General features: G+C 48.9%; 1 protein-coding gene across 4 annotated transcripts in view; it reads right to left on the bottom strand.

Moving 5' to 3' along the window:
• Positions 1 to 2,825: 2,825 nt before the first annotated feature.
• Wdfy4 (WDFY family member 4) overlaps positions 2,826 to 26,608 on the bottom strand; it is a 228,178-nt gene continuing 204,395 nt past the window's right edge. For all 4 annotated transcript variants that reach the window (XM_075988751.1, XM_075988750.1, XM_075988752.1 and 1 more), the window contains 11 exons: positions 22,054 to 22,207; positions 19,540 to 19,631; positions 18,283 to 18,495; positions 17,514 to 17,664; positions 16,000 to 16,184; positions 14,845 to 15,003; positions 11,439 to 11,618; positions 10,303 to 10,485; positions 8,037 to 8,121; positions 4,228 to 4,339; positions 2,826 to 3,292 (listed from right to left, as the gene is read on the bottom strand). In XM_075988751.1, coding sequence (XP_075844866.1) covers positions 3,226 to 3,292; positions 4,228 to 4,339; positions 8,037 to 8,121; positions 10,303 to 10,485; positions 11,439 to 11,618; positions 14,845 to 15,003; positions 16,000 to 16,184; positions 17,514 to 17,664; positions 18,283 to 18,495; positions 19,540 to 19,631; positions 22,054 to 22,207 — 1,581 coding nt within the window. In that variant the 3' untranslated portion in view covers positions 2,826 to 3,225. The remainder of the gene's footprint in view (positions 3,293 to 4,227; positions 4,340 to 8,036; positions 8,122 to 10,302; positions 10,486 to 11,438; positions 11,619 to 14,844; positions 15,004 to 15,999; positions 16,185 to 17,513; positions 17,665 to 18,282; positions 18,496 to 19,539; positions 19,632 to 22,053; positions 22,208 to 26,608) is intronic.

Here is a 26,608-nt window from a genome sequence, read left to right as displayed (position 1 = left end):
TTGACAGGAAGCAGAGACCCTTAGAATGAATGGCGTCAGGTTTGGTTACACTACTACCTACCTTTAACGGACCTACCTTTCTACCTCAGTCTCAGGTGTCGTCTGTGCCTGAAGGCTTGTGATGTACCCTGCTCAGACCTCTGCATGGTGGCCGGGATCTGTGTGGTTCTTATCACCAGCAGCTGATACTCCTGTCCTGCCAGGATGTCCTTCGCCTGTGGGCATGCTGCCAAATCCACTCCCTCTCATCCATTTCCAGGCCTCTGCCCTGACTTTTCTCTATCCAACAAAGACGTCTACTGTGAGCTGGTTGAACGGTTGGAGCCACCATGAATGCCACAGCTTCTGTGAATGCCTGGTGTTAGCTCTACTAGGTGGGGCTTCTCTGTCTCAGACTAGCATGGCTCTGCTGTTTGTAACCCTCTCTCCCTGTCCCAGCAGATGGACCCCTCATGAGCCTGCAGTAGAATCTCATGTTTAAGTGTTCAGGGACATCCATGTCTTCTTCCAAGTCAACCCAAAGCAGTTTTCTCCTGCAAGTAATAGGCCCCCAAAACCCTGTTACCAGGTGTCACCAAATATTCCCAGGCACGCAGTGGTGGCCAGTTCTTCCAGCCTGTCCCATTCCTCTCCATAGTGATCTCTCCACTTGCAGCCCCGCTGTGTCCTCACAGCGCCTTCATCAGCTCCTGGATGCCCCAGCATCCGCCCTCCTAGCCCTGTGCTAACATCCGCACATGAGTCTAACTTTCTCCCTCCTTCTTTCCCTTTTACTTCACTCCACACAGAGAGGGGTGGTTGCTTGGACCTGCTGGTGGCACTCAGGCTGTGTTGCTCCTGGAACCATCGACTCTAGGCCATTTGCTACCATGGTGCACCTACTTGTGACACAATCATTGCCTATCTGACTCTTGGGGACCTGCTCCCGGGGAGAGGACATCCATCTCGGCTTCTTACTCTCACTCACACTGCCCTTCAACAACCTCCAAGCCCTTCGATCAGAGCAACAGCTTTCACTTTGGTCCATCGGTTCTCCCTTGTCCATCAGTTCTCCCTTGGTCCATCGGTTCTCTCTTGGTCCATCCATTCTCCCTTGGTCCATCCCTTCTCCCTTGGTCCATCCCTTCTCTCTTGGTCCATCCGTTCTTCCTTTCCTCCACCCAACATGCCCAGAGCCTTTGCAAGGGATTAATTCACTATGACTGGTGTCATTCTCAGAAGATAGCAGGGCACAGGCTCACAGAGGTGCAGGAGAAAGTGCCATCCGAAGAAAGCCACAGAAGGAACCAAGCCTGTTCGCACCTTGATCTTGAACTTCCAACCCCCAGAATTGTGAAATGAATCTCTGCTCCTTAAGCCACCCAGGATGGGGTACTCTTATAGCAAGCAGCCTGAGCAAGCAGGCAGCTGGAATGTCACCTGTACCTACCTATGGCATGGGATATCTTACGCTATCTCTCTCACCTCAAGTCCCACTTGTTTGCATTAACATCTCAGCCCTAAGATGCTAGCCAGAAGACTCAAACCCATCTCCCCAATTTCCCCTTGGGAGAATAGGCACAGCAGGAGGAGGCTGTAGCTGGGGTGGGGAATCCCAGAACCATTTGGAATGGAGCAAATGAAAAGTAAAAATTCTTCTGGCGTGAATGAATGGAAGGCAGATTTGGACCAACAAGCCTTTCAGCCCTGATAATGTTATAGATTGTGTTTTGAAAACTGACTGCAGATCCAGCCCTGGTATTTATGGCATGCTTCTTGGCTTTCCTGGGGAGCGGGGCTCTCTGATGTTATAATTATGGCCCTTTGGCGCAGTCCCAGCCGGACACGGCATTGCAAATGGACTGTCTGCTAATAGCGCATGCAGATGATGTGGGAGGTGGCATGATCCTTGACCCCAGGGTCAGACAAGAGCCATTCCCATCCAGAGGGGGGTGTCCTGGACTTATGAATTGGCTCGTCCCCCAGCTTTCCCCACTGCTAAGCCCTTGAAGTTCAGAGATAAATCAGGATGCCCTAACTGCACTCTTTTGCTGTGTTTGCCATGGCCGTATACCACCTCACCTTCCTTAATATTTATCTGTAAGTTGGTTCACTGCTCCTTAAAGGTGAGGTGATCCAAAGCCACCAGACATCAAATTCATTTTCCTACCACCCCTAGGCCTGGGTTTAAGGGAGTAAAGACAACCGCCATAGCCTCTTCAGGCTTGGAGAAACATGCAGAGGAAACACATCCCTGCTTGGGCCCCAGAAGAAGAGGCTTTCAGAAGAGGAACTGAACCGCTTCCAACCCGCCCCCCCCCCATGTACCTGCAGATACCTGAGTTTTTCTTTTCTTTTGTTTTGGTTATTGTTTGATCATTTTTTTTGAGACAGGATTTCTTTGTGTAGCCTTGGATGTCGTGGAACTCGCTCTGTAGATGGGGCTGGCCTTAAACTCACAGAGATCCACCTGCTTCTGCCTCCCAAGTGCTGAGAGTAAAGGCATGAGCTACCACTGCTCAGCCCAGCTACCTGAGTTTTAGTCCATTAAATACTTCTCCAAGATGAGGAACAGCTCACAATCAATGTGACGGTTGGGGACATTTGGTGTCCAGTTAGCAATGGACAGAGGGTAGAGCTAGCCAAGGCAGGGCCTGGCTGGGAACCACTACCTGCTTTTACTATAAAGTTGGGGTAGGGAATGCCCAAGTCTGGTGTATTGCCCTGCCTGAGGCCCCTGTGTCAGGGTCAGGTGACAGTCGTGTGTGGCCCTTGAGTGAGCAGCGGTCCGCTCCACAACACAACTCATGAACTTGTTGACTTATAAGAATTCAGACAAAACAGGGTGAGGTGACGCTCAAGCAGCCTTCCATTTGGGAAACGGTGTTTTAATAAAGTAGACAGCAGGACGGCTTCCATGAGCCAATACCCGCCCCTTTTCTAGCACAGTAAGCCTTGGTAGATAAGTCACACATCAATTTCCTGCACAATTTGTCACCAGCCGGTCAGTTTCCACAGGAATGTCTACCAGCATCCTCATACAGAAGTCTTGTGGACCCCAGAGATGTTTGGGGTATACAGTGCAAATCGTCAGGTGTCCTTGAGAACTGTGGGAGGAGAGCCCCCCAAAAAAGCTTGCTCTGAGTATAGGGCCCAGGCGACACATCACCTGGATGCCAGCAGCCTGCCGCTGCAGGCCCTGAGACACCCAGCTTCAATGCCAGGGCCGTCAGCATCCGTGTGCCCCTACCCATCAGCTGACCAGCAGAAGATCCTCCCCTTCTCGTCGCCAACCAAGAGCTTGGTCTGGTTTCTTGAGAAGAAAAAAGAGAGATAAGAACATTGGAGCGCATCGTCTGAGACCCACGTATCCTAGCCAGGACCTGGGAAACAGTGTATGGGACTGTATCCAGAACACAGTGGGAGCTCCTCTGTCCTGTCTCCTCTGGTGCTGATGGGGGAGTGGAAGAAATGAACCCCGTGTGGACCTGAGGATCAGGGTGGGAGCTTTGGGAGGGGATTGTTACAGATCCAGAGGCCCTGGGGGAAAGCCGAGGTTCTGAGGAGTTGGCTGAGGTCCCCTTCCATCTCTCCAGCAGCTCTGGGAGAACATTTGGCTGAGAAAGGATGGAGCTACACCTCTGACAGAGCATTGGCATGTGCTCCAGCGAGGACCTCAGGTCTGTTCTTTTCTAGTCCACGACCATGCCATCCCACTCGGGCCAGCCTGGCATCCAAAATACTGAATTCCTCACACCGAGGACTTCGGAGGGCAACGGTAGGCCAGCGAGAGAGGAAAGAAAGATAGAAAACCAGCTGCTCTTGAGATTGCAACTCCCTAGAAGGGTTAACTGGGTCACCATGACCCCTAAAATAATGATAACCCAATGTTATCTTTGAGACTACTCTTCATTGGCTAAGGGACTTTAGAAGGCTTTTCCATCCAAGTACGATGGCCATCATCAGCAAGTTATAATCACCAGTGGGATTCAGGACAACAGGACCTCTTCAAGACAAAACTACACAATATACTTCCCTACCATTTGTAATTCTTCATGAATCTGCATATTCATGAAATAGAGATCAAGGACATATAGGGATTAACAACAAGATGGGTTTGCTCGGGTTCCTGAAGTGATGTGACCTTCCTGGGTCTGATAACCTAAACTCAGCTGGAAATACTGGAATTTGGCAAAGTTGACTGTAGCGCCCTCTGCTGGAGTCCTGGAGAAAGCAGTCTGCTCTTACCTAGTTATGGCCAAAGCTGTCACAGCAGGGCTTGTCTTGCTAGGCTTGCCACTCAAAGCAGCACTGACATCCAGCTCTCTGCTCAGGGCAAGGTTCTTGGCCCACTTGTGCCCTGTGGAAAGCACGAGAAAGAAAAAGTTAGAGCGCCCCGTGGCCTCACGGACAAGCCCATATGCACCCCATGCATAGGACCACACAGATACTAACATTTATATTTGTGGTCAGCAACTTGTTAAATTGAGGGGGAAAATATATTTAATCTTGGCCTGTGCTGTTGCAAAAAGGGCCGTCCCAATTTAATTTGCAGGCTGTGATAGTTACATGTGCTGACGTGCCGCGGTATCCATTGTGTACCAAATTGGATTTGTGTATTATTGCTTTCTAAATTGCATGCCTAGTTCAGCAAAATTGCTCATCAGTGTTTACTGGCTTTATGCTTAATAAGATGCCCCACAATACCTTGCTGCCAGGGTGTAATGCAGCCTGTAATTGCCTAGTAAAAATAAATTACATAAAGTCTGCATTATCAACTTAACGAAATCCTCTCACGCCCAACCAATAATTAAATGCTGAGAGAATTTTCTCAAAAAAATATAACTCAATGATTGTTACTTCACTCATTCTAATGACTACATTTGGAGACAGACAGCAATTCCTTCAACGTGAAGGGTGAGGAGATGGAGAAACAGCAAGTGGGCACGTCCCTACGAGACACGTCATTGTCTCAGGGCCTGGATGCCACTGCACGCCCCCCCCCCCCTGGTGCTGAAGTGGCCACTTAGGGGTGCGGAGGTTCAGTGCACCAGGGGACACATGGAGATATGAGTAGAGAACATGGCTCGTGGGCAGGGACAGACACTTGGAAATCTGAGCACAGCTCCAAACATCACGCTTTCCCTGAGTCCAGATCTAGGAGCTGCTTTGGAAGCAGATCATGCTTTCCGTAGTGGAGTTCTTACCGCAAATGAGGAATAAATGCGTTCCGGGCAGAAATGGGATTACGACTGCCTCAAGTGCGTATCCTCAGCATTTACAGATCTCCTCTCGTGCCCCTTAAGACATTTGAGGGGTGCAATAACATACGCGCCAATAGGACACGCATGCAAATATTCGTGTGCCGTGCTTAATTCTGATCCCTTCCCAACAAAATGGCTTTGAGCAATGTGATGAGGGCATCGCGCTTCCTTCTTAGAGACCTCCAGTGGGTTATGTTCACAAATTTGTTCTCAGATTTGTTGACTTCGACAGAGGCGCAATCCAATTTTCTGTTGAGTCTGTGTGCCCCACCCCCACCTTGTCGGTTCCTCCTAGTTGTAACCCTGCTCCTAACTGTCAGTTCCGCAGGGCAGCTGTGACCCCCAGGTCAGGACAGACAGCAGGGGGACAATGCGGATCCTGGAACTCCCTGCCAGCCGGAAAGCATCTTGTAATTCCCCGAATGCCATCATCGCTATATTCAAAGAGAAAATTTTTAGAGTTCTGAGGAATGAATTCTGGAGAGGAGATTTTTGTCTACTATTTCTCTGTCCCCAGCACCCTACATGACTGGAATCACAGAGGATATTCTCAACTAGCCAAAAAGAAACAGGGCCACACCAGTTGTGAGGGACGGAGTTGGGTCTCCAGCTTAGTCTCCTTCCTGTTCTCCAGACTGCATGTCCAGTACTCTTGGTACCTAAGAGAAGCTGGGGGTCCTCCACCATGCACTGAGGATCAGTCAGCCAGGACCTGAGCTCACACTTCTGGCTATGAAGGGGCAGTTGATCCCGAGACCTACATAGGTCATATGACTTTCAGTGTCATACATGTGTACATGAGACGCGTTTCACGAATAGCCAAGGGAAAAGGATGCCTGAGCTGGATCCTCCCAGGGGGACAGAAGCAGGGGAGGGAGCAGAACTGCTGCTCTCCAGAGAAACACAGAGCACATGGCCAGGCGCTCCTCTTTCACACTGCGATAGAGCGGCCCCTCATGGCCTCGAGTCACGCTGGAGGAACAAGGACACTGAACTGGACACGGCTCTTGGTTTTATGATGTCTAGGCTCTGACTCAACCCAGATTACCAGCCAATTGCTGGAAATGCCGAAGGATGGGATTTTCAGTCTAGACAGAGTGTAGGACGTAGAGGAGCCCCAGCAAACGTCTGAGTGCTTACAGAACTCACAAATGGGTACCTGGATGAATCAGGAAGGCACAAAACATGCAATAGAGGCAAACTAATTGAAAATGGCCACGACATGGCCAAGGGATCCCTGTGGGGTTGGAGAAAGTCTGCTCCTGTGGACAGTCATGGGTCTGGAGCTACCAGGAGACTTGGCTGACTGGGGAACTCTCCAAGTACGGTAATGTGTTCCTTCATTTGGGGGCCCAGGAGGGACAGTTTGGCTCTGGACTGCAGTCTTCTAAAGGAGGAGGTGGAGGGAGTGATGGAGGCAGGGATGACGGCAGAGACGGAAGTGCAGTGGTGTCAGCTATGAGGACGAGGCTTTACCTGCATTTGTGTTGCAGGGGCTGCTGGTGGTGACAGCATGATTGAGGTCAGGGTGACCGTGGCTGCTGTAGTGGCAGACATAGGATGGTGGCAAGCTGCGGGGATGACCTTAGGCAAGTTACTGAGCTGCTCTGTGCCTCAGTTTCCTTATCTCTATGATGGGCAGCTTGCTACAGTCTGCTGTGCAGGACTTCAGTGAGAAAGGAGGGATGTGTGGGAAGGGTTCAGAGTGTCTCATGCTCTCTGAATCTCAGCCCTGGGGTAGCGTGGGTCGTGGAGATGGCAGAAGGGTTTTGTGTTTCAGTCTCACCTGCCATAATGAGAAGGCTTTGCCACCAGATAGAGGTCTTCTTGTTGTACATATAACTGGGAATGTGTGTGATATTTCCAACCCATCAACTAAACTTTTTCAAGGGTGTGGGCTGAGTCCCAGGATGGGGCACTACACTTGTATTAAACCCGTGGCTGAATGGGAATGGGGGCATAATGAAGGCTAATGGGGCATCTGCGGTACAGTAGAGCCACCTCCTCCTCCCTGGGAGAATGGCCTATCCCTTCTGTTTACAGGATGCTAACCAGTTACATTCAGATCCTGGTCTGTGGACTCTGGCTTTCCAGTACCATCGGGGAGCATCAACGAACACGAGGTCACACGCACCCCCAAAGACCTGGGGTCCCCAACACCCACAGTGTCATTGTCCCCTGTCCAATGGGTACCATAGTCCAAATGTAGGACTCAATGGGGCTTTTCATGGTGCTTCGTGATCCGCCAGATGCCTGCAGGACACAAAGTGTTCTCTGATAGCCCTCCCTGCCACTGTCTGGATCTGAAATGTCTATCAGGTTCATGCTGGGAATGCTCTGAGTTCAGCACTGCTTTGAAGGCCATAGGGCCTGTAAGGGGTAGAGAAGTTTGGCAGGAACATGTCACGGGGTGTGCACCTGTCTGTGTCATACCCAATGCTGGTCCTGCTCTAATGTTCTGCTCCCTGCTCTGTTGCATGGGGACGTCTGCCATGTCACACTTCCTCCGCCACAGATGGAGTCACTCCTGCCACCGTGCCTTCTCCCCAGTGAGGGACTGAAATGCCTGAACCAATGGGCCAAAGTAAACCATCCTGTCCCTGACCTGTGTCTGTCACGTATGGGATCATGGAATGCAAAAGTCACGCATCTAGTCCCCACCCTGGCAGCGCTTTCCAGAGCTCCCATGGCTTCCCTAAACTCAGATGTTCTGGGTAGGCTGCAGCCCTGGTGCCAAGACAGGAAGAGAAGAGTACAGGAGGTCGACATGAGTTAAGCTTCTCAAAAGGGTACCTCTGGGGCTTAGGGGCTCAGTGGAGGGCTCTTCTGTCACTGCCTTCCTAGGAACAGACATCTTCACGTCCTCTGTCTTCCAGATCTGTCCAGAAAAGAGACCATGTCATGCCTTGTAGAATAGCCCTGTCTTCAGGGGGTCAGGGTGGTCCACCCCATTCTCTCACATCTGAGGGAAAGGGTGCTGGCAGAATGAGATGTGCTCTGAGTATTCACTTCTGGTGTTATTATCAGGAAAACGGTTATCTAGGCTTCAGCCTCCCTGTGGTGATTCAGCCTGTAACAATGGTTTGGATGGCTTTACTCTCTTCCCTGAGACTCTCAAGTGGATTTCCTCCTCCTCCTCTTTTCTGCAATCCTTTATCAGTTTGGTGTGTGTGTGTGTGTGTGTGTGTGTGTGTGTGTGAGAGAGAGAGAGAGAGAGAGAGAGAGACAGAGACAGAGAGACAGAGAGACAGAGAGAGACAGAGAGACATACATACATGCATATGTGAAGATGTGAAGGCACATGCACCCATGTATAAGCCTGTGGAGGCCAGAGGTCAACTTCGGGTATCTAATTTCCATTCTCCTTCCTCTGTTTTGAGGCAGGAGTTCTCACTGAAGAACTTGCCCTTTCAGCTAGACTGCCTAATGAAGGAGATCTTGTCACCACCCACTTTTTATTTTAAACCTAGCTTTTGCATGGGTGCTGGAGATGTGAATTCAGGTCTTTATGCTTGAGCACGTTATTTAGGCCATGGACCCATCTCCCCAAGTCCTCCCGTACCTTATCTAACCTTAAATCCTGCCGGCTGCTTATCATATTGTCACTGGGTCAACACCTTAGACCCTACAGTCTATTTTTCCTGTTGTCACTGAGGGAATGCCTTCCTATTCTGCCATCTTCTAGGCCGGCCTGTCTTCTGGGTTTGATCCTAAACCTTGTGTGTGAGAGCCCTCAGGATGACCGCAGGTGGCTTCTGTCCTCTGAAGGCAAATCCAGCAACTGTTCAAAGGTTTCTGTGTGCTTCCCAGCACCTCACACAGCTGGGGCAGGGAGGTTCCAGGAGCCCGGTCACTACCCTGACTGAATGAAGGCTGAGCACACAGTGAACTCCTCTGCATGTCTGCGGCAGACTCAGGGAAGATGCACTCACGGCTCAGTCACCCCAGTTCCTCTTTCGTGTCTGCATTCAGATCATACCCACCAAACCAATGTCCTTTTGACCTTTCATTTCCTGGCCAGCTAAGGATGCAGGTCATGTGCTCTTCACTGAGAACACTGTCGGAGATATTCTTCTGGGGTGTATCTCTCCCCAGGCTCATCTCTCGCCATTCATGCTGGCCCACAGACCTCCCCATACAGCAACTGTTCCGCATCTTAGAGCTCAGCTAAAACGCCACCTCTCCTGAGGTCTGTCTGGCAGAGGGAAGTATGTGCTTCGCCTGAGCACTACTGCATCACCCCATTTCTCTCCCAGAAGCCCCGTATTCTCGCAGGTCCGCGCTGTGGGCGAGCCTCTCAGTTATTCGCAGTCGTCTCCCATTCTTTCATCCTCCATGCCAGTCTCAGAGAAAACAACCTGAGCCTTGTTCTTCCGATCTCGTCCCCTGGCTTCAGTGTTTCCCTCTCTTCCTGGCTTCCGGACACTCCTTTCTTAAGCTCCTGGTACTCTTGATTATCTCAACCAGGACACATCCCTCGTGAGTAGCATTTTACATGTACTCTTCCAAAACCCGCGTGTCCCAGGGAAAAGTGCCTGCAGTGGCTTATACAAAATCCTTGGCACGGGATTAAGAGTTAAGTAAGTGGGTAGACGGATAGATGAATGGCTAGATAGTTGGATGGGATGTTTAATGGATGGATAGAAAGATTGCCGAAAGCTTAGATAGATAATGGATGAGTGAGTCAATGGGTCGAGGGATGAACAACCAGGTATGTGGGTAGATAGATTAGTGAGTGGATACGTGGGTTGATTCATCTCACATATTGTTTTTTTCAGTATTGTACTGAACTGGACCATTCATTATTCATACCTTCACACCTTATAATACTTTACTATATGTGTATGTATGTGTGTGCAGTACCATATTCTCTCTCCCTGTCTCTCATTTTTCTTTTGGCCATGAAAAAGTACCACCTTTCCCTTGATTTGCTATCAGTAACTAGTATGGAATACTTTCAAATTTTATATGCAGTACTTGGCCCATGGAAGCAGTGAAGAAATGAGATAAACACAATTATCCTCCCGTGTACTCATTCTGCGCCCCCAAACACACTTACCCGAACCATGCCATCCTTACTCCCTGTGACGATGACGTGACTTGCATCCCACACTGGCCCCTCCACTATGCAGCAGCATGTTATGGTTCCTTCTGGGCCCCAGGCTGTGGTAATACTGGCCAAGGGCTGTCCGTTGACATCCCACAAGGACAAATGGGCTCCGGCACAGGAGACAATGGTTCCCTATAGCAATGAGAGTTGGCTTTATTCTATGCAAGATTCACCAGCAGTTTCCCCAGCTCAGTCCCCCAGTTTGTGTACCAAAGTACCCCAACTCATCTTCTTCCAAGGCTTCAAATCTCATCAACCCACTTAGACATTTACAGTTTGATGGCTTTGTTGAGATGTAGTGGGAACTAGATCTTTCTAAGTTGGAAGAAACGGTCACTGGGTCACTGGGGGCATGCCTTTGAAGGGTATATCTTGTCTCTTGCCCTTTTGGGTCACTCTGTTTCCTGGATACCATGCCATGAGCAACTCTGCTCCACCATGCCCCATCTAAGTGTTGTTCTGCCTTGACTTGGACCTCAAGCAATCGAGCCAGCTGAGCAGAGACTGAAACTTCTAAAATGGAGCCATAATAAACCTGTGCGTTATGACACTGGCCCAGGCTTTGGGCTACTCCAAAATCCTGATTCCTAACCACATCTTGACTTTCATAGCAGACAGCCTGAAGACTGCCCCTGTTTCTCTGGATAAGAGACCTTTGATTGGCTGTTTAGCAGTGCCTCCATGAAGAAAATGTGCATTTCGTCTGGTGGAGGACAGCACACAAAGGTGCCAATGACAGCAAGTGGCTCCTAAGACTTTGTAATGTCCTTTCAGAAGTAACCTTCAGGGAGAGAGAGCCCTAATACCTCCTAAAATACTCCTTTATATCTTGAGCGTAACTTACTCTGGCATGGGCAGATCTTCCTGTTTAACCTTGCTGTACCTGTACCAGAGCAAAGACCCCCTAGTGCCTACCTTCCACTGGCAGAGGATGGTTGGTACACATGAGGCCTGATCCACATTTGGGAATGACCAGCATATATATGTCTGTCCTTGAGTTTTGTGGCACTATCCAACACAGTATTTGTGTAGGCCCCAAGACACAGTGAGTGAACCCAGACACGCAGAAATGAAAAAGGCCTCACCGAAACATCACTGATGGCAATAGCCGAGATCCCTTCCCGGTGGACAGGCAGGCAGGCCACGCGAGAGAAGTGGTCCAGGTCCCAGAGGATACAAGTGCGATCCTGGGAGCCACTCACCAGGAGGCTGAAGGTGACTGAGGCTGTCAGACATGTGACAGCCTGGGTGTGTCCATACAAGGCCTAGGAACAGGAGGCATAACCAGAAGTTATGAGAGAGACTCATAGCATAGCTACTAGTGGGTTGCTGCTGCTTCTGGGCCCCAGATGAGGAAACGAAGATTCAGAGTGAGTCAATGATTTTACAGATGTGGAGGGGTGGGAGTGGGGGTGGGGGAGTGCATGTGTGTGTGGGCTTCTTGGTGGCATCCATTTCTAGGACCTGAGATCTACCTGGAGAGAAGAGATAGTCCCTTTGTAGTAAGTAATCCAGCCCAGAGTTTCCTTATGCTTTTTCCCCTTTCTGTATTCTTGTATCTGAAGCAGCTCCTAGCACAGTTAGTATGCAAAGGTTTCAAAGGGCAAAGTATGTGCCCAGACCAGCAGCCTCATCAAATCTGGGATCTTAGTGAATAGGCCCCTAGTCTTCCAAATCAGAAACTCTGATGATGGAGCCCTGGAATCTGCATTCTTTCCCATCCAAGAAATTGCATTCGTATTCAGGTTGGCGATGTTCTGCACTATGGGGGACTCAGAAACAAAGCAGTCCTTAGAGCAGACTGGGATGACCGCAGGACAACAGAAGAACACAGCTCACAAAATCCACAAAGCAGGGTTCTTAGGGACTCTACAATCAGGGAGCCTGCATGGGTCTGAGCCACGTCCTCTGCATATAAGTTATGTTTGTGTAACCTGGTGTTCTTGTGGGACTCCTAACAATAGGAATGGAGGTTGTCTCGGACTCTTTCACCCTCTTCGGACCCTTTTCCTCATACTGGGTTGCCTAGGAGTTGATCTAGGGGAGAGGGAAGGTACAGGGAAGGGGCTGGGATGAGTGGAAGGAGGGGAAACTGCAGCTGGGGTGTAATATAAGAGAGAAGGATAAAAAAATCACAATTAAAAAAAAAGCTCAATCTTTTGTTTTGAGACAGAGCTGTGGGCAACACAGCCTAGGCCAATCTTGAACTCATGAACCTCCAGTCTAAACTGGGATTCTAGAGTTCGAATTATCAGCATGGGCCCCTGAGCCTGCCTAAAGATACGGATCAGACACAGGCTGACCGGCTTGGCAGCGAACACCTTTGCCTGCTGCATTATCTCGCTGGTGTAAAACGTTACTTTTTCCGACCTAGGATGTGAGTGCGTGTCTTGTGGGTCTCGGGGGACTTGCTCTTAGCCTTCCGGTTTAAACCATTTACTCTTGGCCTTCAGGCTTGCTTCATGGATGTCTGTGAAGGCAGCTCTTTCCAGACTGCTTAAGAGGCCAAGTTCCTTCTGGGTACATTGCTCCTGGCTATGGTGAGGATTCCTAAGCATGCCAGAGGGTACCCAGAAAGCCCGAGGGGGTTCTCTGCGTGAATATGCCTGACATGCCTTGGAATTAGCCAGGACTGCAGCGGTGGCACACAAAAAGATCTGGCCTGGCTCAACCATGGCTGGAGCTCCAGCCCTGGCAGAGACAAACTCTTCACTCATTTTGGTCATCATTTCTCAAAGCTGACATTTTGCCTGGTCACAGCTATTAAACATTTTGTCACAAGTTCCCATTTGTCCTCAATGGAGCCTAATGTGACACCAGCCAGATGGTGGTGGCAAATCTCTGGACATGACCCACTGACGAAGACTCAAGTTGCCTCAAGAGCGTGGAAATAGAGAAAGGAAGAGACTTGATAAGAATTCTCCGATCTTCCGGAACAACCCGAGTCTGATGAGTAAGTCTGACCACGGATGATATAACACCTCCAAAGGACACAGGCAAAGGGACCCTGATGGACAGCTTGGGGTTTCAGAAAGAAGAGCTTCGAGCCTGAGTGGTAACGCAGGCTGCATTGTGGAATCAGGTTACCCTGTGCTGGGCAGAGAGGGCCGGTGTGCATGGCATGGTATTCCACTGCCGAGATAAGCGTGGTTTCCTGTCACCCATGGGCCCAGAAACTGCAGCATCAGAAGGCACCCAGTGCCCTGTCATCTGGGAAGGAAGAAAATGGAGGCAGAGCCCACAGTTCTAAATGTGCACCCAAAGGGCTCTTTCTTTTCTTTCCTTCTTTCTTTTGTTGCAGAAGACATGTCAATTAAAAATCATCTAAGTAGCAAAATATAAATACAACACAATAAAATAAAACCTCTCAAAATAATTCTCCATAATGGTGGTTGTGGTGAGGTGGCTAGTCTCAATAAACTCTTGATAGCACTGGAGAGCTATAGAGTAATTTTGAAAAACTTTGTGTCATTGCTCAGTAATTCTTCTCAAAATACATCATAAGGAAACAATTAGTCAGAAGCAAACAGCATATATATAACATGTTTTCTGTGGCACTGTTGAAAATGGTTAAAAGTTGGAAATAACCTAATTGTCTAGTTTTAGAAGAAATGGTTTATTAAGTCGTGGTATACTGACATAACAATTGAAATGTAATTTTATGAGAATGGAATAATCTGCAACAATTGAAATGCAAATTATACAGGCCATAGAAAAACAGAAACAATTTGATAAGCTGACAGAGAATGGGACAAAAATATTCATATAAGATTCAGAAAGGTATAAATATGCATATAGGGGTTGGTGGTATGCAACAATAAACATTTTTTATAGGGGAAGCAGATAATTTATTTTTAAAGTGAATTCAAATTTGTCTTTAATGCTTCACATCTTTAAAAATAAACAGTTTCTGAACTGTTTTGAATCCATTTCATAACGACCTCTAGGAATACAGGTCAAGGGCAGACCCTCTTTGCTGGAGGTCTCTGCTCCCAGCCTGCTGTGGGTCTGCCTCTGCTTACGTCACCTCCCTTTGGAAAAAGTCCCATTTTCTGCATCTATACACTGGGAAGAGCTACTTAACTTCTTTGTATCTTTTTGTTTTTAACCAAGGCTGTGCAGGTGGGGGGATAATGGTCGGTCTCCTTTCCCAGGACTGTTAGAAGGTAAATCACAGGATGCTTGTGAACAGGCTGTGTGGGCAGCCAGGGTAGAAGGCTAAAGCTGGGCCTGGCTCAGCGGGCTCCGCCTTCCTGACCCTGGGCAGGAAACACCTGCTTGTGCCCCCAGCATCCTGCACTACATTTGGGCCTCCGTGGAGGTCCCTGCTCTGTCTGCTCAGCGGATCTACCCACCGGCATTGAAACCATTCCTCAATGACAGCTGCAGACTGCTCCTGCGTCCCATGCACTAGAGAGAGGCAACACTTTTACCTGATTGTGCTTTGGCACCCCAACTGCCAGAGACACCACACCAATGAAGGGCACATACCTGCCGGAGGTGCAAGCCTCTTGGGCGACCTTTGACCAGGCTGAGCTCCCACACGCACACCACTGCGCTGGCCCCAGAGGTGACGATCATTGTAGGGGATGGGCATACAGCACACAGACAGGGGCCCCAGGCAGCCAGGTTCTCAAACGTCATCAGGATCTGTGAGGGATGATGGGCCATGGATGCTGACATGGGGCCAGCAGACACCGAGAAACCAGATCAAAGAAGTAGGAAGCACACAGGTGAACATGGAGGGGGTGGGGGAATGGGGGCCATGCTCTAGGTTCTACCAGACTCAGGTGACTGAGTCTAGGCCATCCTCGACGGGAGCTCCTACTCCAGCCAGTGGGGAGACAAGCAGGCACCTGAGCAGCCTCTCAGATGCTGTAAAACCCTTGGAGTTGGGGTGGGGGTGCAGCTCAGCCTGAGACAGTGGTAGAACCAGAAATAGAACTGGAGCAGGGATAGTATTGATGATTGCCACAGGCAGCTGGTGGGGTCAGGTTAGAATGAGAAGGGCTAGAAACATGGGATATAGAGGATTCATTGTATATAATCGGTGGGTTAGGAGGGGATCTGGACAGGGCGGGCTCTGTGAAAAGTTCAGAGACAACTGGAAGACTTAAAGGATAGGGCCTTTAAGCAGAGAGAGGGAGGGAGAGAGGGAGAGGGAGAGAGGGAGAAATGGAGAGAGAGGGAGGGAGAGGGACGGAGAGAGAGAGGGAGAGAGAGAGGGAGAGAGAGAGGGAGAGAGAGAGGGAGAGGGAGAGAGAGAGGGAGAGGTAGAGAGAGGGAGAGAGAGAGGGAAAGAGAGAGAGAGGGAGAGGGAGGGAGAGGGAGAGAGAGAGAGGGAGAGAGGGAGAGGAAGAGGGGGGGAGAGACAGAGAGAGAGAGAGAGAGAGAGAGAGAGAGAGAGAGAGAGAGAGAGAGAGAGAACTTTTGCAAGTTGCTAAATATCCATCCTGAGCCGCTCTCAGGTGAGTGGTGGCTGTAAAGGCAGAAGCCCAGGAACTCCTACCCAGACTGAAAGCACATCTGGATGGGCCTTATGTAGCCCTGTGACCAGGGTGGGCTGTGAAGGTGACAGTGTGCTTTACCAGCCTGAAGTCCACCTGGAGAGAGTCAAGACCCCAGAGTCCTGCCCCTGTCACCCACCTTGTCAGAGCCATAGCTCCCCAGGCAGCAGCTGAAGTCATCAAAGCCCCAGCTGAAGGTCCTGTTCCAGAGAGGCGGCAGCAGCATCTTGTTCTTCTCCACCGCCAGGATAGTCTTCTCGGTAGGTACGATGTGGCCAATGGCCCCTTTGGGGGATTCTGATCCTAGAGAGAAAAGGTACATATCTGCTCCCCAGTGAGTACGATGGAGTATGCAATGAGGAAAGCACCCACTTTCTCTGGGCCCAGGGAGACGATACTGCAGAATAAAGAGCTTCATCATGCACACAGCCTGGCCAGGAGCCACTCACCCAGGATCTGCTACTCCCACTGGTAGCCCAGGTGCCCCTTCCTCAGCTCCTCTAACTGCGACTCACATGTTTTAGTGACTCTCAGGCAGTGATACCAGAAGCCCAGACAGTCTGTTGGGGCAGATGATCCAAAGCCACAGGGCTTGGGTACCTGTCCACCTACCCTTCCTGCACTATCTTGAAGGGACCTCTAGCATGTGGCCTAACTCCAACCATAGATTCACTAGTCAAACTCTGGAAACTGTTCCTGGCCCCATTTGGAACCCAGCTCAGCATTCAGCTTGCTGATGACCAGATGATATCCATCCCAAGCCGGTTATCCCAGGGAAGTCTGCCCCTTCTTCCTGCAAAGTCCTCTCAGAGTAAGCTTGCCAACTGGCCAGCACAGGTACGCATACTGTGGGAGGAGACGGTGTTCAACGCGTATCCAGTCATGGGACCTGCCTTCCATCATGGTGGCAGATGCCCCTCTCTTGTCCTGTGCAAGTTCTTAGGAGAAAAGCACCCTGTTCCAGAGCAGAGTTCGCACAGCTGGGAAGCTGCTGGGCTTCACAGGCACCTGCCCAGAACACATGTCCTTAGCAATGAACTCTGTGCATGTGTGCATCTGGGGGCTTGAGAGCAATAGCAGTGCAGAGCCTGTCATCTGTCTTTGTAGGGGTGTGTGCGGAATGTGTTAGTACATGTGTACAAGAGAGAAGGGTGTGTATGTGAGAGAGAGAGAGACAGACAGGCAGGAAGGCAGGCAGACAGACAGACATGTGGGTCTTAGAAGTCAGGGTCTAACCTAGAAGTACTAGACCCCTCCAGAAGAGACCACCCTCCACTACCCATTGAATTTGGAGACAGTCATTACAAAAACCACTAAGTTCCAAGCCCATGCCCTTGAGCTCCTAGAGCAGTATTTCTCGACCTATAGGTTATGACTCCTTTCGGTGGGGCGTTGAACAACCCTTTCACAGGGGTCAAATATCAGATATCTTGCACATCAGATATTTACATCACAATTCATAACGGCAGCAAAATTACAGTTATGAAGTAGCAACGAGATAATTTTATGGTTGTGTATGTGTGTGGTGGGCTCACCACAACACGAGGAACTGTATTAAAGGGTCACAGCATTAGGAAGGTTGAGAATCACTGCCCTAGAGGAATTCAGTTCCTAAAGAGAGAAGCCTGAGACAATGCAAGGACAGGCGATCACCTTTGACTGTGACTTGAGAAGGTTTCAGTGCTGGCAGGTTGTGGAGCAAGGACTGGGAGTGGCCCGGAAGGCCCGCTGGGGAGGAGGCATCCTTTCCGGGCAGTGGTGGCTTCCCTGTGGTGTTTCTGGATGGGTGAGGTTTAGTGAAGATCTGGAGATACATACAAACACACCACATAGGTCACTAGGAGGTGGATACCTTAGAAGGGAGCCATGGACATCACAGTTGCATCCTTGCTCTAGCCACTATCAGGGCTGGCCTGTCTCTAGCAGAACTGCTGTGTCAGCAGGGTCTTTGGATGTTACAAATGAAGGGCCTGGGGCTCAGAGAATGGCCACTGTTTTTTCCAAGTCACAGGACAAGTTCTGCTGGTTGCCAATTCTTTTCTCTCCCAAACTGCCTAGGCAAAAGCTGCCCTTGCTGAGGAGAGAGGTCCTTAGGAGATCCTTTTCAACTACTTGATAATCTTAACTCATTAGGAAATTAATAATAATAATAATAATAATAATAATAATAATAATAATAATTTATGGTATCTATCACATATGTAACAGAGGAACACAGCATTTGCCCCGTATTAATGATGTCATCTGACGTCTTCAGGTGGTAAGTGGGTGGGGCTCTGGTTCTGAAAACGGGATGAATCTCCTCTTGCACCTGCCACCACCTTCACTCCTAAAGGCAGAGAACATCCTTGTCCTCTTTCCCAAGCTTGTGCTGCCCACGCTCTTGATAAAGAAGACGAACATCGTGGCCTGCCTCACCTACCTGCTTGGGTACCTGTCCAAAGTTGCTGATGAACCCCAGGATGGTGCTCTTGATCAGGGGGTCACTGATGCTGGTGAGGTCTATTCGATCACCGTAGAAGTAGGGGTGGAAAGTGTTCACTGCCTCTACAGCGGCCTGCCCCTGCTGCTTACATCCAAAAACCAGGTCTATCCAGTGGTGGAGATTGCCACTGACGAAGTCGCTCTCCAGAGCCTGAAATCGAAACCCAAAGAGCAGGAAATCCTAACTCATGCTTTTATAAAATTCAGTTCTCTAAAATATAAGCCACTGTGTGCGTAGGGGTGTGTGTGTATGTGTGCTCATAGGTGTGTGTATGCATACTGAGGTCAGAGGTCAAATGCAGGTGCTGCCCTTCCCCATTTAAAATTTTTATTATTATTATTATTATTATTATTATTATTATTTGGTTTTTGAGACAGGGTTTCTCTGTAGCTTTGGAGCCTATCCTGGAACTAGCTCTGTAGACCAGGCCGGCCTCAAACTCATAGAGATCCGCTTGTCTCTGATTTCCGAGTGCTGGGATTAAAGGTGTGCACCATCACCGCCCAGATAATTTTATTTTATTTTTTTTTTAAGACAAGTTCTTTCACAGGCCTGGAATTTGCAGAGCTGGCTAGACCCCGGTGAGCCCCAAGAATCTTGGTGTTTCCACACCCCTAACATGGGGCTTACAAATGTGCACAACACCCAGTTTTTATTGTTATGGGTATGCTGTAGCATCTCATTCTGGTTTGAATACATTTCTTTGATGACTAATGATGCCGAGCACGTTTTTGTTTCCTTTGGCTAACCCAGAAGAAGTGTCCCCACGTAGTCTCTGGCCTACATCTTCATCAGTTTTTCTGGATGGCAGGCTCAATCATCTCTACTATTGGACAGCCCTGTGGTAGGTGAGAGCTCTCTGGGGTCTCCAAACCATCTCTGAGCAATATGGAGAACACAGTGGCACTACTGGGGTGGGGTGGAGCTGGAGGACACTGACATCCCACCAGGGCAGCCTGAAAACATCAGACATGACACTTGCTGGCACGATGCCCATCACGGCAGCCTAGAACAATCACGGAGCAAACCGGTGCTCTTCAACCATCCAAGAACACAAACTTCCCTGGTGCACTCTCTTCCCTGGTTCCTCTGGACATCAAAGTCTCAAGGTTTGTCCCCACCAGTGAGATAGAAAACTACATGAAGCCTGCGGGGATACTGAAGTGCACATGAGGATAGACTGGAGTGTCTCACCTGTCTGTGCAAGCTGATGAATTTCCTTGGGTCCCCATCAGCCCAGGGAGGGAGTTGCACGTCCCCCAGGGTTGTTCCATCCTGCATGCGTCCTGAATGTTAAGGGAAACAGGAGACAGAAGTGAGACCACACTAGGTTCAGAACCATGTTGTCTACAATAGCCAACTCCTTGCAGGTTGAAATACGAGCTGGATCTGACCAGATCACACTGCTTTCCGCCACTTCTATCCACAGAGCCAAAGTCTTCTTCTGCTGGGCCATACAGCTGGCATGAGGTCCTCCTGGCTTCCCAAACGACACTAGACTAGCTTTCCAAGTCTCACAGTCTTACTGCTGCCACTGTTGGTGCATCTGCCTCACCACTAATAATGCCTTTCACTGGGGGGATGAAACAGAGGAAGAAGACGCTGATGATGACCCAGACACGCAAGTACCCAGGTGTATGCCAGGCACCACTCGAAGTTCTTGGCACACACCGTCTTCCTGAGTCTTCAACCACTTATATGACAAATTCCAAGAGAGCCTTGCTTCCAGCCCATGTCTCCCCTTTTACCAGCTGCCAACTTTGAACAAAACGCTTGGCCTTCCTGGGACTTATTTCTCTATCTGTAAGGGTGAAGGTACTGACCACGCCTTACAGGGCTGACACAAGGTGAGAAAAGCAAGCATACAGCACTCACAATATAATACCAGTCATGACCAGCACTCAGCAATGCTCCTTTGGTTTGGTTGAGCCCTCTAGAGCACTTACGATGCAAGCTGAACATTCCCCTTTGGTCTGGGGCTTTCAGGCCGTGCCCACCCTCATTTTCTCATTACCCACACTCGACTCCAGGCTCCCCCTGGGGAACAGAATAACACAGGTGCCCCCAATTCATTCTCACACCATGGCCCTGACTGTCTTCCTCACAGGGTTTCTCAGCACCTGGCAATTTCGTGTCTTTATTTGTTTATAGCATAAATTCTGTCCCCTCACCTGGAACACGTCTTTAGGATAAACCACATCTGCCTGAGGTACCTGTACAAAGTAGGTACTATATAGTCACGCGTTCTCCTAATGACACCTGGCTGTCTCTGACCCTGTTGTTTCTCCATCTAAGCCTGTCACATCTTCCTCCGAGGACACAGCTGTCATCCAAAGGCAGAGGTGAACTCTGCATGGTTCTGTTAGGCATCTGAGAACACAAACATTGTCAGGCTCACCAAGGACCCAGGTCAGGCTTGCTGGCTGGACCAGAACTGGAGAGACTTGAGGTGCCCTATGGCACTGTGGCCTCATGCCCAGGGCTGAAAACCACATGAGACTTGTGGGAAATGATCTCAGTTGGCCTGAATCCAGGTCTGAACCCTTGCTGAAGGAAAAAGGAGAGGCTAAGGGTGGGTGGGCCTGGAGGATATCAATATCCACCTCCAGGTGTTGTCTGCAACACCCATGGCCTGAAAAATATCAATATCCACCTCCAGGTGTTGTCTGTAGCACCCATGGCCTGAAGGATATCAATATTCACCTCCAGGTGTTGTCTGTAGCACCCATGGCCTGAAGGATATCAATATCCACCTCCAGGTGTTGTCTGTAGCACCCATGGCCTGAAGGATATCAATATCCACCTCCAGGTGTTGTCTACAGCACCCATGGCCTGAAGGATATCAATATCCACCTCCAGGCGTTGTCTGCAGCACCCATGGCCTGAAGGATATCAATATCCACCTCCAGATTGTCTGCAGCACCCATGGCTTCTCTTGATCTGGCTAGAGAGCTTGCTTACCGCCTGCTCCAGCTCTGACCATTTATCCCCTCAGCATATGGTTCCTTCCACCTTCCTCTCACACACACTCATGGGAGAGACCCCTGGCACATGTGCAGTCTCCAGGGCCTCCCCAGGTCCCTGAGTCTCTGTCACTGTCTGTGCCATCTCTGAAGCAGGAAGAGGACTGACACAGCCTAGGCTACGGGACAGAAGATGTGCTACCCAGAAGTCAGCCACAGTGGAAATGGGGCTAGTGAACCTCAAATAAGAACGTGAGGCCGGCGGTGGTGGCGCACACCTTTAATCCCAGAACTTAGGAGGCAAACACAGATGGAGCTCTGTGAGTTCAAGGCCAGCCTGGTCTACAGAGCTAGGTCCAGGACAGTTAGGGCTTTTACATAGAGAAACCCTGTCTCGAAAAAGCAAAGGGGGGAGGGATGTGGGTAGGCAGTGCTAGACCTGAGTCGTCAACAAGGGTTCTACTATCTCACTACAGACTTCATCTCTTGGCATCCTCAGAGAAAAGGCCACTGCCCAAGATAGGTACTGGGTGCTGTCCTGGAAACCTGGGACCCAGCGCCCTTCCTGGGAAGACACTTTTGCAGCAATGTTCTGTCGCCCAGCAGAGACTTCACCCTCCATGCACTGGTCCTAACTAGGAGCTAGTAGCATTTCCATCAAGGAAACAGATTTCCCTGGAGACCTGTGGGAGAAATCCCGAGCTCCCTGGCCTCCCCCAGCAGGCTCCCCCACACCTCCACTCACCAAACTCCACTGCATTACAGTTGGTTAGAAACTCAGGCAGGTAGAAGAATTCAGGGGTCAACTCCCTGACGTCGCTCATGTTCTCCTTGGAGGCAGATTCCCACGTGCTCTTCACACTGTGGAACATTCTATCAGCCACATCAAAGCTTCCGCCCTGTGGGAGGAAGGGAGACGCCATCAGCCACATGTGTGTCTCCCTCTATCCCCTCGGCCTCTGAGGAAAGAGCCCTGAAGTCAGGAATGAATTGGCATCTCCATTCTATAGACCAGAAAACTGGCACCCAAAGTGCACTGATTTCCCCAAGGATATCAAAGCAGTGAATGCCAGAGCTGGGGCCAAGCCCATGGGTACAGCTATAAAGGGTATGTTTTGCTCTGCCCGTCCCTAAGGAAATCGCTGGAACCGGCACAAACTTGGCCTACTATGTGGACACGGAAGGTTGAAGAGGACTCAGCTCTTTCTGAGAGAAGAGGATCTGCACAGACCTAAGGCATGTCACCTCTGGGCAACCTGGTAGCCAAGAACTGGGTGGTCCATTTTCTGAGCCAGAGGTATTGATCCATTGTGAGCCATACATCATTTTCTGCACAAAGACAGAAGCACTAAGATCTCCGGGTCCCCATGAGGTCTCGGCTATAACACACAGCTTCAAGATGTGCCCCCACCCAGGTCACTTTGCTCTGCGTTAAAATTAAGAGATGATGTCCACCATTAAATCGAGATGGAAATAGAAATGAAGTGTGGGAAATCTAAATAAATCTGCACCTAACGAGTCGCTCATTGAAATGTATTAAGAGCTTTGTGTATTTAATCTGCAGCCCGAGCTTCACATCGTGGGAGATTGATGTCTTCTCCTGGTCCCATTTTTCCTTTTGCAGCTTTTATAAGTGCTGATGGTAATCTCCTGAGAAACAATATGATTTGGTAATAAAAAGATTACCTGTATTAAATAAAAATAATATATACATAGGAAATATTGTTAGTGCTACAAATCTGGTTAAAGATATTACCACAAAGAAAAATGTTATTTTTTTCACAGCTGTCTAATGCAGTTTAGCAAAAGTAATATCTTTAAAACTTAAGCCTGTATTATTTATAAAGGAAGCAATAACTGATTTTCCTATTTCCTATATTAATAAATGTATTTGCATACATTTGTTTCAAAATTAATGGCTTTTCTCACTTCTGCAATACAAAAGAAAACACCAAATTCCCTAGAAGAAAAAGTGGAGTTGCTTTGTTGCTCGCATTGTGAGTGTGCGGGTTGACATAAACTCCAGCGCCCGCCGGCAGTCAGTCTCAGACAGAACTCGGTTCTTAGGCAAGCAGGCAGAGATGACAAGAGACAGGGCCAGACTGAGGAGCACTGAGCTGTGTGGTTCAGCCTTGCAGAGTGACCCACAGGAAGAAAATCCGCCAAGTGGAGTAAGCAACAACAAAACGTAGTCTGGGAATGGGGAGGAAGAAAGTGATGGGCAAGAGCTCCCCTGCTGAGATCGTCCCCCCTTGTCCATCCTGCAGCTGTCCTTGCCTTTCATGAATAATGTGTATGCAAATGGCCAGTGAAGATCAGTAACATGACTGCTCAATGGCAGATGATGTCCTGCGTGCTGCTCAAAGCTAGAAGGCAGTGGAGCCAAGTTAAGGCCACAGAGCTCAGAGACAAAAGGTTCACACACACGATATCACACACATGGAAAATCACCAGCAAAGTATTTTGAATATAGTAGGGATCAGAAGATTATCTGTGGTATCTTACTCGTCTATAATATTAAGAAGCGCTCAGCAATACTGAAAGATACAAATCAAAATTATGAGTGAAGCAGTGGAGAGGTGAGGATATGACAAGGGGAGTTTCTGAACATCGATTTAAAACCAAGGAAATGTTGGTCCTTGCACAAGCACATAGGTTGTAAATTACTTGCCCTGAAAAATAATGCATATTGCTGAAAGCATGCATGCAAAATGCTCCGTTTGCATGAGCCTTAGGTTGCTGTTGTCCCTGAGTAAACCTTTTAGTTGTGGCATTCTTTTTTTTTTTAATTTACTTATTATGTATACAATATTCTGTCTGAATGTATGTCTGCAGGCCAGAAGAGGGCACCAGACCCCTTTACAGATGGTTGTGAGCCACCATTTGGTTGCTGGGAATTGAACTCAGGACCTTTGGAAGAGCAGGCAATGCTCTTAACCACTGAGCCATCTCTCCAGCCCTAGTCGTGGCATTCTTAAACCCCTCTCTAGCCTGGGCAGGAAGAGAAGGTCGGAGGGCAAACATTCAATTTTTAGCCCATACTCAGAAGAAACTCAGACCTCACATGTGTTCAAGGACATGTGACTACACATACATTCTTTTCTATTAATATTTTATTTTTTATTATGTATGTACAGATACATACATGATATAGACACATACACACATGTACACACATGTGCATAATGTTCATGCCCACAGAGTCAGAGGCAATCGATTCTACTAGAGCTAGCAGTTGTGAACTGTGAGCATGGGTGCTCAGACTCAAACTTAGGGCTCTTGCAAGAGCAGTACCCACTCGTAACCATGGAGCCATCTCTTCAGCCCCTAGATATCCTTATGGTATATACTGAAACCCTTCCAACAGGGACCAATGCAGACTGGCCCACTCACATCTAGCTAAGGCATTGGACTGGTGCTGGGAGCAGATTGACGACCTATTAGCACTGTGTAGGCAATTTTCTTAATAGTTGAGAAGCATCATGTAAGCAGTGCACTTGCTTACTTGGGTCAGCTGATCTCAACGACCATCTGTCCATCAGGCAGCATGCCATGGTAAAGAATGCTGTGCTCTGGAATTAAGCTTGACTCAGGTAAGAATGTCGGTGCTTACTTGAAGGGTGAATAGGAGTTTTTAAAGTTGCTTTAATCGCCTATCCCCTCCTCTGTGAAGCTTCAGTGATTGTTTGGGGTGTGAAATCAATAATGTATATGCCCCAGCAAGTATATATATGAGAAGGCAAGATATACCACCCCAGGTGGTAAGCTTGGTATAAAGAAAGCAGTATTAAAGGAATGAGCCTTGTATCTTTTTAATAATTTGTATTGAATTACCTATATGGGTTTTTGACCACACATATATGTCTGTGCACTGTGTTCTTACATTGCTCACAGAGACCAGAGCGGGCATGGATCCCTGGAGCGAAGTTACAAATTATATAAACCACCTCATGGGTGCTAGGAATCAAACTTGGGTCCTCTGAAAGCACAGCCAATGTTCTTAACCACTAAGTCATCTCTCCAGTCCTAGTCCTATATATATCTTTTATTCTGTATACTTCAGGGACTGCGATGGGATCCCAGTCTTAAGATTCAATCTCTTAGTAGATGAGGAAGAAAACCTGGGGCTCTCCGAAAGAATAAAGAGAAATGGAGTGAAAAGTATTGGAAACAAAAGGTCGAGTCTTGGGAAACAGGCTTCTCCAGTGCCTGGGACGGATGCAGGAGGGTAGAAAAGGTTAAGACACCTTAGGATGGTGACAGGAAGTAAGAGGGGCATTTCTAGGGCAGGTCATAGTACCAAGTAAAGAGGAAAGAGTGGGCAGGTAAGAGGAAACTAGCTGGACATCCCATGAGCCTCTGCAAACAGCCCATCTCAACATCCTACTCCAAAATATAATGCTATGGGTGACATTTGGGAAGCCCAGGTACTAGTCAGCGCTGCTCTCAACAGGGACTGGTCTGAGCTAGAGCAGCCACCGCTCTCCTTCCCATAGGACGAGACCTTTCTCTTACGCAAGTACCCCAAAGCATGTTGACATCCATGCCTCTTACTGTGAGTCAAGCCAAGCTTCCATCCTCATCAGTCAGGGGTTGAAAAAGATGGGGAGATGGCAGCTCGAATATTCAACTACCAAGGAGAAAGTCTAGGGCCAATTATCTGGGCTCATCAACTCTACCCGTGCCTTTTCCAGTGCCCCTAGATAAAGTCATATATCAAAATTATTTCATACTAGAGACCCTGAAATTCTTGTAGGTCATAGTTTAGGACCTTGGAAATCCCATGTTTTCAAGTCCTGATGATATGTTTCAAGTGTGACTGGAGGTTTTCTGGTTCAGCCCTATCCTAACTATGTACAAAGTATCGGGTACCAAGGGCAAGGTACTTGGTTGGGGGCCAGAGCCTAACCTGGAAGCTGTGATGACATCAGGTAGGAGGCACAGAGGCAGTGCTCACTGACACAGGCTCTCTGTCCTCCTCGTGTTACTGTGACCGTGGTACCTACCTGAAGCTGGGAGGTCACAGCACAGGCTGAGTCTACTCCAGGATTCTTAGTTCCCTGCAGTCAGCAATGCCTAGCACAAAGTTCTGCCATCCTTCCATCTCACCATCATGCCTCAGGTAGTTTGGAAAACCCTTCCCCTGCTGCTGGTAACAGCTGACTTCACAGGGGTGGGACTTAATTAGCACAGTGTTTTATTTCCATTTCTTATTAAATACAGCAGCTGCCGCCACACTGTGTCCTTGCTGGGAACAGGCTGCCTTGCTGGGTACCACCCAGGCGAGATCTCATCTTAAG

The sequence above is a fragment of the Microtus pennsylvanicus genome, chromosome 10, assembly GCF_037038515.1.
Source record: "Microtus pennsylvanicus isolate mMicPen1 chromosome 10, mMicPen1.hap1, whole genome shotgun sequence".
Lineage (NCBI taxonomy): Eukaryota > Metazoa > Chordata > Mammalia > Rodentia > Cricetidae > Microtus > Microtus pennsylvanicus.
Note: the sequence above shows the minus strand (reverse complement) of the source record. Positions and strands in the feature narration are given on the sequence as shown.